The sequence below is a fragment of the Suricata suricatta genome, chromosome 13 (assembly GCF_006229205.1).
Source record: "Suricata suricatta isolate VVHF042 chromosome 13, meerkat_22Aug2017_6uvM2_HiC, whole genome shotgun sequence".
In the NCBI taxonomy this organism is placed as follows: Eukaryota; Metazoa; Chordata; class Mammalia; order Carnivora; family Herpestidae; genus Suricata; species Suricata suricatta.
The window spans coordinates 26,062,095-26,079,130 of NC_043712.1; the positions used below are offsets into that span (position 1 = coordinate 26,062,095).

Sequence of the window (17,036 nt, forward strand, 5' to 3'; positions counted from 1 at the left end):
TGACTCTCATATGCATGAGAGTACATACACTTATAAACCTTTTGCATCTGTAACGGATTTTAAAAATTAGAGTATGCATAATTTTTTCCACTTAAAAATGTCTTTTATCAATCTTGGGCTTACTATGCCTCTAGAAAAAGACAAAATCCTAATTTAAATATCATGTCCATTTGATCTTTGCCATTTAAGCACCTTTCCACAAACCCTCCCCCCAAGTACAGACTGAAAGTAATGTGATGGAAGGTACCCACTCATTTTATAGATGAGGAAATCAGGGCTCAGAAATTTGCCCAAAGTCTCATAAAATAAAATTTGTAGGAGGAGGAGGATAATATAGCTTTGTAGATATTTCTAGGCCAGGTGTCCAGATATTTCCATAGTCCCCTCTGGTTTTTCACTGGAATTCAACAGACTAGACTGTAACTCATTAGTTATTATTATTTTTTTAAGTGTTTTTTATTTTTGAGAGACAGAGAGAAACAGTGTGAGCAGGGGAGGGTCAGAGAGAGAGGGAGACACAGAATCCGAAGCAGGATCCAGGCTCTGAGCTAGCTGTCAGCACAGAGCCAGACGCAGGGCTTGAACCCACAGACCGTGAGATCATGACCTGAGCCGAAGCCGGACGCTTAACTGACTGAGCCACCCAGGCACCCCTCATTAGTTATTTTTTGATGGCTACTGCTGAAACAAATCAAGTTGAGGAAAATGTACATTATCCTACTTCAAAACTTCTTGGTAGATTTGAGAAAATAATTAAAAGTTAGTAAGTCAAGAGGGCATTTCCCATTTTCCTCCTCCTCCCCTCCTGAACTATTCACTAGTAGAACCATTAGATAAGGTAGAGCAAGAAAATGCACAAGGGTGGCCAGTAGGAGCCTCAGAGCCTGAGCAAGTGATGGAGCCACATGGAGGGGGGGTGTGCAGTGCCGGGAGTCAGAGCTGGAGCGGGTTGAGAAGCGTGTCCATAGCTGGGGGCAGCCCAGCAGGAGATCAGCAGCATTCAAGCAGGGTGAGGACAGCATCCATGTGGGAGATGGGACAGAAGCAATGACAGGAGACTAAACAAGTAAGTAAATATTAATAATAGGAGTTATGTTCTTACTGTTTGAGAAGAGAATTGCAAATAAGAAAATAAACCCTATGATATTTAACTGAAACGTAAATTAAATGGATTGATGGTATCAATGTGAATTCACGGATCTTGATAGATGGATACAGAAATAAATACACACACACACACACACAGTCACTCAGAGGGTCTGCGTGCAACAAAACCCAAGTAGCAATGAGCACATCTGGCACCAAAGCTTCACTTCTAAATCTTTTTTGTTTTTAAGTTTAGCAATTTATTTTGAGAGAGAGAGAAATAATGCAAGCAGGGGAGGGACAGACAGAGAAGGAGAGAGAGAATTCCAAGCAGGTTCTGAGCTGTCAGTGCAGAGCCCTATGTGGGGCTCAATCTCATGAACCCTGAGATCAGGCCCTGAGCTGAGATCAAGAGTTGGATACTTAACCAACTGAGCTACCTGGGCTCCCCCAAACCTTCACTTCTAAAAGGAACCAGGACTTAAAGAAACGGTTGATTCCAGGTTTGTGGCAGGGGAATTACAAGATGAACTTAGAGCATCTGTGGCAAAAAGCAAGCAAGAGCTCAAACTGATGAAAACATGTCAAAAAGAAGCCACCACAAACAGGTTCCCACTGGCCAAATATGAATCTATTTGAAGATAATGAATAAAATAGAAAACTATGAGTTCATACTGATGAAATCAAATAAATTAAAAGACTTATGATGAGGGGCAGCTGGGTGGTTAAGTCAGTTGAACGTTTGACTCTTGACTTTGGCTCTGGTCATGATCCCTGTCCTGGGCTCAGGGCCCTGCCTTGGTCTCCATGCTGATCATGAAGTGTGCTTAATATTCTCAGTCTCTACCTCTTTCCCTCTTCTCCACTTGCACGCTCTCCCTCTAAAATAAAAATTTTTTTAAAAGATTGAAAAAAAGATTGATGATGATATTGACAATATTTTCATAGTTTTAAAGTACCTTCATGCCAAATTTCTATTAGTTACAAAGGGGAAAACAGAAACTTCACAGGGTTGAAACGAGCAGACAGCACGTTAGTCAAGCGATGAATGTAACAGAACAGTGATGGGACAAATCACAATCACGCAGCACCTGATAGGATGTAATGGGAGGAGCCCAGAATCACGCGTGGTTTTCCCACTATAGGGGCATAACCTGAATCCAACATGAGGAAAACCAAACAAATCTCTAGATGAGGGACAGTTTATAAAAAACATCTGCCTTTAATCTTCAAAAGCATCATAAAAATTTAAAAAGGAATATAAAACCACTCCAGATCGAAGGAGACTAAAGAGATGAAAAAATTAAATACAACATATGATTCTGAATCCTTTTATTATATTTTATTCTGAATGGAATCATTGTATTACAAAGGCCATTCATCACTGAGGCAATTAGCAAAACTTGAATGGGGACTGAATGGTGATCTAGCAACTTGATTTTTGTATTAAGACAATATAGGACAATGTTTTTGTTTGGGAAAATACTAAATTGTCTGAGATTGTGGGGTATATGGTTGACAACCCACTCCCAAATATTCACCACTTTCCTGAAAGCTGGAGTATGTTTCCCCAAAAAAATTATTAAAAATAGAAAGTTAGAACGTTGTTTTATGAGCTCTATGAGATTAGTTCACTGCTTGTTTTACACCAGGCTTTGTATTTAAGACTGTTTGGCGCCATCAAGTGTTCACAAGTGTTCAAAGTTATGTATGTTCACTTTAATTTGAAAACGGACCTTTTTGGTAATGAAGAAAGAAACATTTAAGAGGATAAGAACAAAAAGAGTTATCAACCTAATCAGGCATCCTACATCAGTAATACTGATACAATAACAAAAGAGAAAAACAGATTAGAAATCACAAGTGTATCTTGCTGCAAGTGAAGTACACAAATAATGCGATAAAGAATGAATACAAAGTTCCACCTGATCTTACTATAAATATAAACCTCTGAGGGGATGGCAGTCTTGCTATGTGATGGTGCTTTAAACACCAAAACTACCAGGCTATATATGATAAGCTGATAAGCCCTCTGAGCCTCTGTCATTCATATTCTTTACCCAAATGCTGATCGAGAGCTTGCTCTGAAAATGTCAAAAGCAAGAATGGAAACATGCACTTAAAAGTTTTGATATCATCCTAATGATGTACCAATATTTTGAAGCATTTTACACTTTACACTGCCTTCTCACAAGGATTGACAAAATGAGTCTGGGCAAGGGGTTGGTAGGAAATGGAGAAGTCCTAATAAGTGTCCTTAAAAAAGTCCTTTGATTCAGATGAGCACCTTATTCTCTGTACATTTTTCTGAATTATAGGATCTTCTCTTTGTGCCAGATGCTGCTCTGAATACTGGGGCTACAGAAGGGAGTAAGAAGCCTGCCATCAATAAGTGCACGTGATCTAGTAGGGGGACAAGACATTCGCAATGGGCTGTGGGAAGTGCTGACAGAGGTGGCAACCAGAACAAACTCCCTGAAGGCCAGGAGAGTGAGTGCTCAAGCTTGGGCAGCAGACTGCACGTCCTCTGCTTCTTGTTACTTCCTACGTGGTGGGGGATGATGCTCAGCACTTGTGGACGAGTCTGCTCTCGTCCAGCTTTTCATCCGTGAGGCTGACTGGGTATGTGTCGCAGCTCACAGTTACAGATTTAAGGGGACTGGGCTAGGAAGACCCACCAAGAAAGCTGTCAGGCCTTGGTCCTGGGGACCAGCACGGCCTACCAGAAAAACCTTGCATTTGCGGGTGCGCGGCGCTTAGCCAGCGATGATACAGCTGGGACTTCATCTCCCCATTCCGTTCCTGTCCGTGTGTCTACACCTTTCTTGTAAGGACACCCCAGAAAATAAAGGGCAAGTTAAAGGATCAGGGTACCAAAACCCCACCATAAATCTGACTGCTTTCACTGTATTTGTTTCAAGTCATTTCTTAGAGCTGAACCTTCATGCCTCAAAAATCATCTTTACATCCCCAGGGTCAGCAGAGTTCCTGGGAAAATGGCTTTCAATAAATGTTTATTGAATTTGAAAGCGAGAGCAGCAGAACAAAGTAAAGTTCAAAAAGCACTGGTCTCTGCGTAGAATTTACCTTCAAAAACCTTCATAAACACAAAACATTCATATTCATTGCCAACCCTGTGAGAAAAATTGTATTTTCCATGAAACCTTTCCCAATTCTACATGGTCCATCTTCTTCAGTGGCTTCCTCCTACATGGGGCGATTCAAGAATGTGCCATCCTTGATAGAGTTTATGGAGTATCCTAACTGAAATCAGAAGCCGGTCCTAAACCTGCCAGAGTCTACCCCAATAAGACAATGTCTCCATAAACATCACACCACTCAACTAGGAGAGAAATCGTTTCTTAAGGCCAATGTTTACTCTCCAAAAAAAAAAAATTAAAATTAAACAATCTAGAAAAAATTAATGAATCAAAAAAGATGTTTTCTTACCTATTTTCTTTAACAAAAAAATGTTTATGTATTTTATTTTGAGAGACAGACAGAGAGTGAACGGGGGAGCAGCAGAGAAAGAGGGAGACACAGAACCCGAAGCAGACTCCAGGATCCGAGCTGTCAGCACAAAGCCTGACGTGGGGCTCGAACCCACAGCCCATGAGATCATGACCTGAGTCGAAGTCAGACACCTAACCGACTGAGCCACCCAGGCGCCCCTTCTTACCTATTTTCTATAGATTTCCTATAGAAACCTGGAAATATTAAAAATAAACACAACTCTTTTAACTTAAAAAGTACAATATTTGATAATTTCTAACCTGAAAGAATGCTCGAGCTTCCTTATACCTACACTCAATAAACCGAGAGTGCGGTATTTCTTCTAGAAAGTGCATGGGATCTTTTGGAATGAGAACTTCGAGTCCATCAACAGTAATTTGTTGTAACTCTGGCCTGAAAACAAAAGTGACAATTTCTCATAAGGACTTAACACAGAAAGCTCGCGGCCTCCTCAAAACATGCGGCATAAGCAAAAAAGCTAAACAGAAGCGTATTTTCCTCAGTTACCACTTTTTAAGATCTCCTCCCTCAGCACCTATCAAATATACAATGGGGCGCTATTAGCGATAGCCACTGCACTGTCCATTACATCCCCAGAACTTACTTATAACTGGGAGTTTGTACCTTTTGACAACTTTTACTATGTAAGCACATATCCATGAACATACTTTCTCCTGTGTTTGCACATTTTATGAATATAATCAAGAGTTGTATTGTTTTATGCATTGCTTCTGTCACTCAACATTTGTGGGACTCATGTACGTTGTTACCCAGAGCACTAACCCATTCATGGCCCTGCTCTACAATACTTCACAGTAGGAATACACAAAGTCTGGGGGGAATAAAAACAATGTTGTTATGAACATTCTTATATGTATTTCCTAGTATGCATATGCGTGAGTTTCTTGCTGTTGAAGATTTACATTTCAAAACTGATTTGTGTGAATTACGTATTAGATTTAAATGTAATAAAAGAGTAAGAATTCATACAGGGTTCAGAACTCCCCTTTATATCCTGAATTTACCTGTCAAAAGCTCCAGGGTAACGGCCAAACTGTAACTTTCGGAAGGGAACGAATTTCCGGTCCACGGGTCCTTTGAGTCGTAAGTGGCCATGCCAGAGGTAGTTGCCACTCCTCTCATGAAAGACCACCACGTGGATGGCGTGACTAGCCAATCTGCAGATGTAGTGCAGAGGAATTTCAGTTCCAAAGAGTGAGTCTATTCCATCCAGCCGGGGATCTCTGCTCTCGATCTTTAGGCACTGAAAGCCCATATTTTCAGCTATCCGAAACCAGCCCTCCTAAAACCAAAGAAACATCAAGCTTAAATATTTAAAACCAAGACCTGGTAGCAAAACTAAAGAGATTCTTACACTAAGTCAAGCCATACTTATTTTTCTGCTAATGTGCTCTTTGCCCAAAGATTTCAAACAAAGGGCGGCAAGGGGAAATGTGGTGGGAGAACAAAGGATACCAAAGAGGGAAACTTCGTAGCTCAGCACACATGTTCAAAGACACCCTTTATGCAAATGAGTATCAATTTCTTCCTGGGAAGAAGAATGCTCATTTCAGTGTTCTCTGGTTAGCATCTATAATGCAAATGTTAATATAAGGATAGCACTTAAAATAAACTTGAAATTTTCAATTTAACTTCTATTAATCTCTATCTTCAAATGTGCATCAAAAGGGCAGTACTTTCATCTCATACTTTGTATCCCAACACCTTAAACTGCTGCTATAATAGAAGTCCATCATGCTGCAAACCATTAGAAAATGGAGCCATACTACAAAACGAAGCCCATTTTCCAACATCATTAGTTATAGCATAAATCTCGTGTAATAAAATTAATCTATATGGTAGATTATTAGTCCTAAAATCAACAACCAGTGTTATGGATGATTAAGCATATAAATTATTGAGAACACCTGAGATTTTAATAGATTTTGCAATTTCCAAGGAACTTTTATAAACATTATTGCATTTACATATGACACCTATCATATAGAATAAGTAGCATAGGTATGATAGATTGAAAAACAGACTCATAGAAGTCTAAAACAACAGCAACAAAGTAACAGGCAGAGCCACTGCCGCACTTAGGTCTTACCCAACCAAATCCAAGGTTCTTTCTGTTCTTAATACTACCTCTCTAGTCTCTATTCATACGACGTGTATGAAGCTCATTCACATTCATTAGCTCATCTGATGCCCCCAGAATCTACTTGAGGTCATCAAGGAAGGTATTATTTTTTTTAATTTAAAAAATTATTTATTTTTTAATTTACATCCAGATTAGTTAGCATATAGTGCAATAATGGTTTCAGGAGTAAATTCCAGTGATTCATCCCCTGTGTATAACACCCAGTGCTCATCCCTACAAGTGTCTTTCTTAAGGCCCTTACCCACTCCCCCACCAGCAACCCTTAGTTCATTCTCTATATTTAAGAGTCTCTTATGTTTTGTCCCCCTCCTTGTTTTTATATTATTTTTGCTTCCATTCCCTTATGTTCATCTGTTTTGTATCTTAAAGTCCTCCTATGAGTGAAGTCATATGATATTTGTCCTTCTCTGACTAATTTCATGTAACACCCTCTAGTTCCATCCACATCACTGCAAATGGCAAGGTTTCATTCTTTTGATTGCCGAGTAATACCTCATTGTTTATATATACCACATCTTCTTATCCATTCATCTGTTAATGGACATTTGGGCTCTTCCTATACTTTGGCGATCATCAATTGTGCTGCAGGTATTATCATACACAGTCTACAGTTAAGGAAAACAAAGTTCTAGGTGGTAATATCAGACTTCAACATTATTAAATTAAGAAGCTGTGTCTGTAAGTTTGTCTTAAAAGCCACAGCACTCATAAGCATTCTTCAAGAGTACTTTATTCACATCCCTTACTGCTTCTGAATGTTATTTGGATTAGCTGTATCCTCACCCATGCTCTCATAAGAGACACAGACCCCTATCACATTATTGATTATACTGCCTTTTAATGGTCTGTTTAAGCTGTATCAATAGAGGTGCCTGGGTGGCTCAGTCAGTGAAGCGCCCAACTTCAGCTCAAGTCATGATCTCATGGTGCATGGGTTCAAGCCCCACGTCAGGCTCTGTGCTGACAGCTCAGAGCTTGGAGCCTGCTTTGGATTCTGTGTCTCCCTCTCTCTCTCTGTCTCTTCCCTCTTGTGCTCTGTCTCTGTCTCTCAAAAATAAAGAAATGTAAATAAATAAATAAACTCCATCAATAAATTGCAAGTTCTTCAACCATAGGAATCAACAGAGTGACTAGTACCCAGTAGGTGCTCAGTAGATATTTGTTGTTAATATTGTTTATACACGTATATGAGAGAAAGTGTTAACACTGGTAGAGAATGCTAACTTAGCAATGACAACTTTCCTCCCCTTTATGAATACAGAACTAGACTGTGCCCTGGCCCAAGGAATGTGAATGGAAATATCATATAACACTTCCAGGCCTGGCTTTACAATCGTCATAAAGTCTTCCATGCTTTCTCTCTTTTGTCTGCATCTAGGGAAGCAAAGAACTCCCAGGTGGAAAAACCACACAAATGAAACAACCTATATTCTTAAGTCACTGTTTAGAGAAAAGACATCCAGAAGTATCTCTGACCAAGAATATCCACCACGTACTTAGGTAAAGACAATTACTCTTTTCTTGTGCTAAGTCAACAAGATTTTAGGAATTTTTTTTAACAGCATCTAATACAACTTACCCTCGCAAATCCTATTTCACCTTAATTCTAATATTAGATTGATCAACTGTGGGACTCGTCTTTTTATTTTTCTCACTTGGTCTGCTTAAGAAGTGGAAAATACTAAGAGTGAGAGTAGCCAATTCAGAGAAGGAATCCATGGTAGAGGATGAAAGAAATGCATGATAACTTGGTAAATTCAGGAAAAGTTTAAGAAGCCAGCCAGACCTCAAAGGGGAATCGGACCTCGGGTTGTGGGAAGAAAAACTGACTGACAAAATAGGTGGAACTCTGAAATGGCTTATCTTATAATCACGAGAGAAAAGTCAGAACAAAATAGTTGCTCTTATCAAACAGAGCAAAGGCCTAGGTCAAGGCTGTGCCGTAGAAATCTACTTCCAGTTGCCTTTGGCAGTTGTTTGTTCACTTTATTGTCATGATAATAATAAAGAATAATTATATGCAAATTAAGTCTACAATAATGAGATCTAGTGTTCTAATCAGCTCTACCTTGGGAGATGTTTAGGAAGGACTATCCAAGGGCTCTGTGTGATGTCATAGGTAAGAAGGACAAATGTGAACCTGTGTGCTTATTCTGGGTATTACTGACCTTTTGCTTCCTCCACTGACTATGGTCATATAAGTGTTGCCAACTGTGGCATATTTCCATTCTTCTCAAGAACTGGTTCTCAGGGGTTCCTGGGTGGCTCAGTCAGTTAAGCGTCCAACTTCAGCTCAGGTCATGATCTCATAGGTTGGGAGTTCAAGCCCTGCATGGGGCTCTGTGCTGATGGCTGGGAGCCTAGGGCCTGCTTTGGATTCTGTGCCTCCATCTCCCTCTGCCCCTCCCCTACTTGTGCTCTGTCTCTCTCTCTCAAAAATAAATAAACATAAAAAAAATTAAAGTACTGGTTCTCAAAGCAAGTAATACTGCATCCAAGAAACATTTAAAACACTTGTGGGCATAGTTTTGATTATAATGTTTGAGGAAGACACAACTGGCATTTAGAGGCATAGACCAAGAATACTAGACATCCTATAATCCGAAATATGAAGATCTGCCTTGTGTCCTGAATAATTTCAAATGTTCTGGCAGATAGTCCCGTATCTGAGGGCTCTACTTCCCAGGAATACAATAGCCATGTTAAAGGAGAGCAATTTTACTTTTTTGTTGTTGGAAACTTTCTCACTGTTTTAAAAAACCACATTACTAACAATATCATTCATAATATGAGCCTATATTTGAAGCTAATTACATTCATCAAAGATCTTACTGGAAAGTGCAACTATCTGAATTACTTCATTACGCTTTCCAGTGTAGTCATGACTGAGCATTTACATGCTGAAATACACATTTCCTTTTATTTCTAATTTATATTATAGTTAAGGCATTATACTGACTTAGGGGATTATGTATGTAGGCAGGATATAATTTTTATAAACTTCATTTGGGGAAAATAAAGGAATATTATAAAATACTCTTTGTAGAGAAGGTTTATAAGCATTGTAGTGTTTTTCTATGAGGAAAGAGACCAGTAAGAATGGCCAACAAATACTGACATTTAGGAGTCAGTGAAAAAGCTGGCATAGCCTTCTGACCTTCTGGTGAAAGTCACCAGTTTATGAAGCATGGCCGTAACAAAAAGCTTCCAACTTGTTTTCAGTGCCTCATTCTTAAACATGAACAAAGGTCAACCAACTCTGTAGAAAACCTGTCATGCTAACTAAATAAATAACTTAAAAAAAAAACACCCAAAAAGAAGGGATTTAGAAAAACATATGTAGGGAGGGGGGGAAAGAGGTGGTGGTGATGGAGGAGGGCACTTGTGGGGAAGAGCACTGGGTGTTCTATGGAAACTAATTTGATAATAAACTACTTTAAAAAAAAAGAAAAACAAATGTAGCAGGGGGCAAAAAAAAAAAGGAACAAAAAAAACCTAAATAAAAACCACAAAACATGACAATCTACAGAATGAAAAAGACAAAACTGCATCCATGAAACAAGAACCCTATTTTAAGAAACAGAGTACATAAAACTTTTAGAAAAATATGAGAATTTTGAGCAAGAATATGATAAAAATCAATGGCATTGTTAAAGATTTTGTTTAAAAGTTAAAGGGTTAGAAAAAGAAATGAAAAATCATACAGCAAAGATAAAATGAGAGAATCAATTCTGGAGGCCCAAAATCCAAGTAATAAAAAATTATTTCTTTCAGAAAGAAAAAACACTTTTATTCAGTACTATCATGGCGGGTTCCTACCTAAATCAATAACACAAGAAGAAGAAATTAGGTGTAAGGGTGAGAATAGAAGAGACTAAATTGCCTTTTTGTGCAGAAAATACAACCATCTGCATTCAAAGAGAGAAAAAGACAGATTGAGGGAAAGGGGGTGAGAAAGGGAGAATGGGAGGAAGAGACTTTGGACTTTAGAGAGTGCAGAGTTCAGAGCAGTAGCAGGGAAACAGGATGCACGTTTTCGTTACTTACAGTAATGAACTGGAAAAGGAAGAGGAAAAATATCCACATTACCCATACCCCATCCCCACCCCACACAAAACTCTAAGATAGCAAAGAGTAAATCTTATCACAAAGGTACAAAATCTGGGGCACCTGGGTGGCTCAGTTGGTTAAGCGTCTGACTTCAGCTCAGGTCATGATCTCACGGTTCCTGAGTCTGAGGCCTGTATCAGGCTCTGTGCTGACAGCTCGGAGCCTGGAGCCTGCTTCGGATGAATGTGTCTCCCTCTCTCTCTGGCCGCTCCCCATTCACATGCACGCGCTCTCTCTCACACTCGTGCTCTCTCACTCTCTCTCTCAAAAATAAATATTAAAAAAAATTTAATGTGCAAAATCTGTAAGAAAAATTACAATATTCTAACAAAGCTCATCAAAGGACAATTAAATTACAGGAGGTACGTTTATGTTCATGGATAAGAAATCTTAATATTTTAACAATGTCTAGAAACCTTTCATGCTTCTGCTTTCTCTGACTAGCCTGGATGATATAAAAGACACAGGGCCCAGGTACTCCGCTGCCCCATCTGACGGCCATCGGCCAGCCGTCCAAGAGCAGAGCTACCTAGCTGACTGGAAGCTGAGCTTAGCTGAGATGAGAAGAGCTGCCCAGCTAAATGCTACCCAAATCACTGTCACGGAATCATGAAATGACACAGCTGATTGTCGTGTAAGCCACTAAATTTTAGCATGATTTTAGCATGATTGCAGCTGAAGCTAACTGCTGTATAGTCAAATTAGAAATCAAACGTGCAAGTAAAAAGCACTCATAGGTCTGACAGGAGAACAGGAGAAACCTAATGGAGGGCCACGGGGAGGGGAAGAGGGAAAGAGAGTTGGGGAGAAAGAGGGACGCAAAACCTGAGAGACTACTGAATGCTGAAAACGAACTGAGGGTTAAAGGGGAGGCGGGGGGAAGAGGTGGTGGTAATGGAGGAGGGCACTTAGGGGAAGAGCACGGGGTGTTGTATGGAAACCAATTTGACAATAAACTATTTAAAAAAAAAAGGAAACATTTTCAGGGGCACCTGGGTGTCTCAGTCGGGTAAGCATCCGACTTCGGCTCAGGTCATGATCTCACGGTTTGTGGGTTCGAGCCCCATGTCAGATTCTGTGCTGACAGCTAGCTCAGAGCCCGGAGTCTGTTTTCAGATTCTATGTCTCCCTCTCTCTCTGACCCTCCTCTGTTCACACTTTCTTTCTCTCTCTCAAAAATAAATAAGAACATTAAAAATTTACAAAAAAACATTTTCAGATATGCAAGGTTTCAACCTCCCATTTACCTGTTCTCAGAAAGGAATTCCTAAAATGTTGTGAAGGGATTTACAGAACAATATATGTGCAGCATGTCAGTCTGTATTAAGGCAAAATGAGCAAAAGCTCTGGAAGGGATGTCTCTAAGGGCAAAGAAACGGAACTTAGAGATTACCTGATGTGTTGGATTATAAAACATAGTTTTATGCTTCTGTTGCAATTTATATGTAGCTAATTGACAGATATACAGAAAACCAGCAAACAAAACAGGAGAAGAAAGTTGTATAAGGAATATGGTAAGATTAAACTAGGTAGCATCCATCTGATTATATATTCATAAGGTCAACACGGACTACTAATTTAACTATAAAATGTGATTTAATGATGATGGGAGAAGACAGTGTTTATTGTGTGTATATGGAGACAGAATGGTATCAGCTAAATTCTCATAATTTGGAAACTAAATATGAAATATTAAAAACACAGAAGCAGAAAATTTATGGAACCTAAGTTCCCACCTTCGCCCCGGGGGCAGAAACCTACTTATCCCAGTCGGACCCGACTAAACAGATTACAGTGGGTTGCTGACTAGCTAGTTAAATTCATTTAGTCTGAGAATAATTTTCTTACTCTTACTTGGATAACTCCTCAGAATTAAAAATAGTGAAGCTGGGTAGTTAGAGGTATTCTAGATAAAGAAGGAAGCAGATTTTTGGCATGTTTGGTTGACTTTTGCCTTATCACTACTAAGCAGGATGGAAACAGAAGCTTGAATTTTGGGGATACACTTAAGAAGCGCACTCCATTTGAGTAGCAAACAATACCGTACCCTTACAAGTGGAAAGTAGTGATACTGCCCTCATATCGACCTTATTTAGCAGATACTGAAAATTCATCACCAAATCCCTTTCTACTTGCCTGCCTACACTGATGAAAGTGCCAAACACCTCTTTTTTGCCTCCTTCACAACAAGAAGACATGTGAGTCTAGTTCTGGACAGTGACCTGGAAGCTGTTTACTAGACACTTCTGAGAAAATGTTTGCTTCCAAGGACACATAGCATCACCATCCTTTCCTCTCACCTTCCTCCCTTGAACATGGAAATCATGCTTCAGAACCAGGATCGTTGTCTTGCAACGATGAGAAAAGACAGACAGACATTCAGTGATGCCAGCCCTGACGTCAGTGGGCCGATGAACTAACACCAACAGCACCAATCTTTCACTCTGGTTACTCAAAAATAAGCCCCCTAATTTGCTTAGGCCATTATTGTCTCCTGTTACTTACAGCTGAAAATATTCCCAATACAATTTATAAAAAGTTTTAAAGATTTTTTTGAAAAGTTTTACATTGTAAGCTGGTTTAATCTCATGCTGGTTTGGGAAAGACACAGTCTGTTTTCTGAAAGCAAATCACCTTACCTCATTCTTCCACAGGTGATATCGCAGGGCAAATGCAGTGAAGTCTCTCGGAACACAGAAGAACTTGCATTCTGAAGTGGAGCCATGAGAAGTGTTTTTGACTTGTTCAAAGTCTTTATTAATCAATTCCAGAATCAAAGGATCAATAAGGAACACTGGCACATTCTGGCTGGATGTTAGCATAATAAACTTTTTAACTGCACGCTGTTTGAGAGGAAAAGAAACCCTTTATTCTGCTCAACCAATACAGCAATCTACCTTATTAAAATTTTAGTCATTGATTTTATAAGAATATATAGAATGTTTACTCAATAGATAGCATGCTTATCATTGTATTAAACAAATAAGCCCTCAAGATGTATCCAATCTACTGAGGAACAGGAACAAATATGTACAATGCAAGGTAAAATGTGCTGTAATAAAAATATGCAACATACTATAAAGTACAGAACAGTAAGCTATTAAGTAACTGTCCATCAAAAGAATAACAGAATCTTCATTAGGGGAAGTCATATCTGAGATGGAAACTTTGGGCTTATAAATTATTCCCTTGGTATTAGCTACATCTTTTTAAACCAAAGTGGGAGAGGAAATACTAGTCTGTCAGATTTTAAAAATCAGTCATGTCAACCTTTTCAAATTCAAAATCAATCATATGTGCCACTTTTCTTCATATTTCTTACACTGTTTAATAATCCTTATAAGCAAAAGATTCAAACTAAAATATATTGCCTGCTTAACTATTCCCATATACAGTTTGATTTTCTAATAACATGTTATATTTTAAAATATAATTCTGTTGGGCAATAAGGAGAGTCCCCTACTGAAAAAATTAATTTCAAAATTATAATGGAAACACAATAATCACACTCAAGAGTAAGTAACACCAAGGGCAGCAAAGATCAATAGAATAACATCATTGGTTAAAAGAATATTTTAATGGAAGTAATGATTTCAAAGGCATCAAAAAGGTGCCTCATAGAATTAAGGATAAACTCTTATTACCAAAATCTGAAGAAATACATCAAAACATAAGATAATAAATAAATAAGGATATTAAGAATTTTAAAGATGGGTGCCTGGATGGCTCAGTTGGCTGGGCGTCTGACTTTGGTTCAGGTCATGATCTCACGTGCTGTGGGTTCGAGCCCTGCATCAGGCTCTGTGCTAACAGCTTGGAGCCTGGAACCTGTTTCAGATTCTGTATCTCCCTCTCTCTCTGCACCTCCCTCACTCATGCTGCCTCTATCTCTCATAAGTAAATAAACTAAAAAAAAAAAGAAGAATTTTAAAGATAGAAAAATATGAGATAAAGGTAGGAATAAGTCTCTTACCATTTGTTTTTAGGGGAGAGGATGCAAATACAAAAAAAACCAAAGAAAATTTTAATATTCTGACCAAGACTATAATCTCTGTTCTAGAGTTTATTATCTCTTAGAGGGAGAAACAGCTTTAAGTAAAAAGCTAGTTAGAAAAACAACTTTATGTCAAAAGATTCAATAACTTAGATGAAATTAACAAATGTCTTAAAAACACAATTAACAAACGATCACAAGATGGAACAGAAACTCTGAATTGCCCTATACCTTTGAACAAAATTGAGTTTTTATATATGTTATGTATTTACATATATTTGTTCTATATTCATATGTTTTATTTATTAGTTTATTTATGTATTTATCTAACCTGTCATCAAAACAGTAGCATCAGCAAATAAAAACGCCACACTCAGATGGTTCGCAGGTGAATTCTATCAAAGATTTAAGGAGTAATACCAATTGTACAAAAACTCTTTCAGAAAACTAAGCAGGAGGAATTCTGCCTAACCATTGTATGAGGCCAGTGTAGTCCTGATAACAACACACCTAACAAAAACATTACAAAAAAATAAAATTAAAGACCACAATCCCACACGAACATTGATGCAATTATACTGAACAACATACTAGAAAATTAATTCCAGTAGTTTAAAAAAAAGACCGAAAAAAAGTAAATATCCCAACCAAGGAGAGTTTATCCCCAAAATGAAAGGTTAGTTTAACATTTGAAAATCAATCAATGAAATTTACCATATCAACACAATAAAGGGGGAAACCTTATGAAAATTTCAACACATAAAAAGTATTTGATAAAATTCAACACCTATTTTACTTGATGATTAAATCGTGTCAGCAAACTAGGCCCAGGCTACTTTCTCAGTTTGATAAAGAATATGAACCAAAATATCTGCTTTTGAGTTTAGGAGTTCTTTATTAATTCTTGATACCCATGTTGTGTCAGAGACATGTTTTGTAATATTTCCTACTCTATGGCATTTCTATTCATCTTCTTAGTGGTGTCTTTTGAGGAACAGAAGTCTTAAATTTTGATATTCTAATTTATCAATTTATTTTTCTTTTATGGTTGTTGCTTTCTGTGCTTTATACCAGGAGAATAAAAAAAAAAAATGATTCTGGACGAAAGATGATGAAATGACAGACACTGGCACACATAAGGGGCTTTTAAATATTGAATAATTCTCGTTCAGCTTACTTTGAAATGCAAACATGATGAACACATTAACTGCTTCATTACAATTATTGACATCAATATAGATTAGGGCAGGGTCTAGAGAGATTCTATAAGTCACCTTCTAAATACGCCTTCCATATTGTCATCAGTGCAATCATCAATACTCCCTGGAAACAGATATCCAACTGACTCTAAATCTAATTAATTTTAAATCAAACATCTGACCTTCAGTAATTCATTTTGTTCACAAGAAAGAAAAATGTCTTGTTGAAAACAGGGTCCACGGAGACTATAAACCTGTTCATCTAGAAGGGCCTGGCAGCTCCTGTTCTCGGTGAAAGGCTAGCTCCTAATAATCATCATTTCATTTCCTAAGTACTCTCAAATCATTTGTTTAATGACTCATTCTAAAATTTTGTCAGGGCTCAGTATTCCATTGCTGATTGGGTTTTGCCTTTCCTTCCTTCTGAAATTCTAGAACAAAAGTACTTTAGTACTTTTCTCCTTTGATGTGATTCTGCAAATGTCTAAGAGTGATTCTTAGTACCCTGCAATGTAACTAACAAAGAAAACCCACTGGATGTAGTGAGCTGCTCTTTCATTTTTGCTCTCTTATCTTGAAAGTAAACCCATTTATTTATTTATTTTGAGAGACAGAGGAATGGGGAAGGAGCAGAGACTGAGGAAGAGACAATCCCTGCTGACAAGCCTGACGCACAGGCTTGAGATCGTGACCTGAGCCAAAATTAAGAGTCAGACAGGTAACCAACTGAGCCATCAGGCACCCTGAAAGTAAATCCTTTAAAAAAAAAAATTCCATTATTTTCTCCCACCTCAAGGATCCTTCCCTGAATGAAAAATTTGGGGCTTTCCACTCCCCTCAGACTATCCTAAGTTCAAACATCCGTATGTTTAATAAATTAAAAGTTTACCCTAATACTTCATAGTTGAGGAACCTGGTATAGGATATCCCAGATTTACTTGTTACACAGGTTCAAAACCAACTGGTGCCT

General features: G+C 38.3%; 1 protein-coding gene across 4 annotated transcripts in view; it reads right to left on the bottom strand.

The window, feature by feature from the left end:
• Positions 1–17,036, bottom strand: part of FKTN (fukutin) — a 94,973-nt gene that overhangs the window by 54,507 nt on the left and 23,430 nt on the right. For 3 of the 4 annotated variants that reach the window (XM_029921108.1, XM_029921107.1, XM_029921106.1), the window contains exons 4-6: positions 13,513–13,716; positions 5,625–5,902; positions 4,860–4,992 (exon numbers count right to left, since the gene is read on the bottom strand). In XM_029921108.1, coding sequence (XP_029776968.1) covers positions 4,860–4,992; positions 5,625–5,902; positions 13,513–13,716 — 615 coding nt within the window. The remainder of the gene's footprint in view (positions 1–4,859; positions 4,993–5,624; positions 5,903–13,512; positions 13,717–17,036) is intronic. The other variant, XM_029921109.1, reaches the window with a different exon arrangement.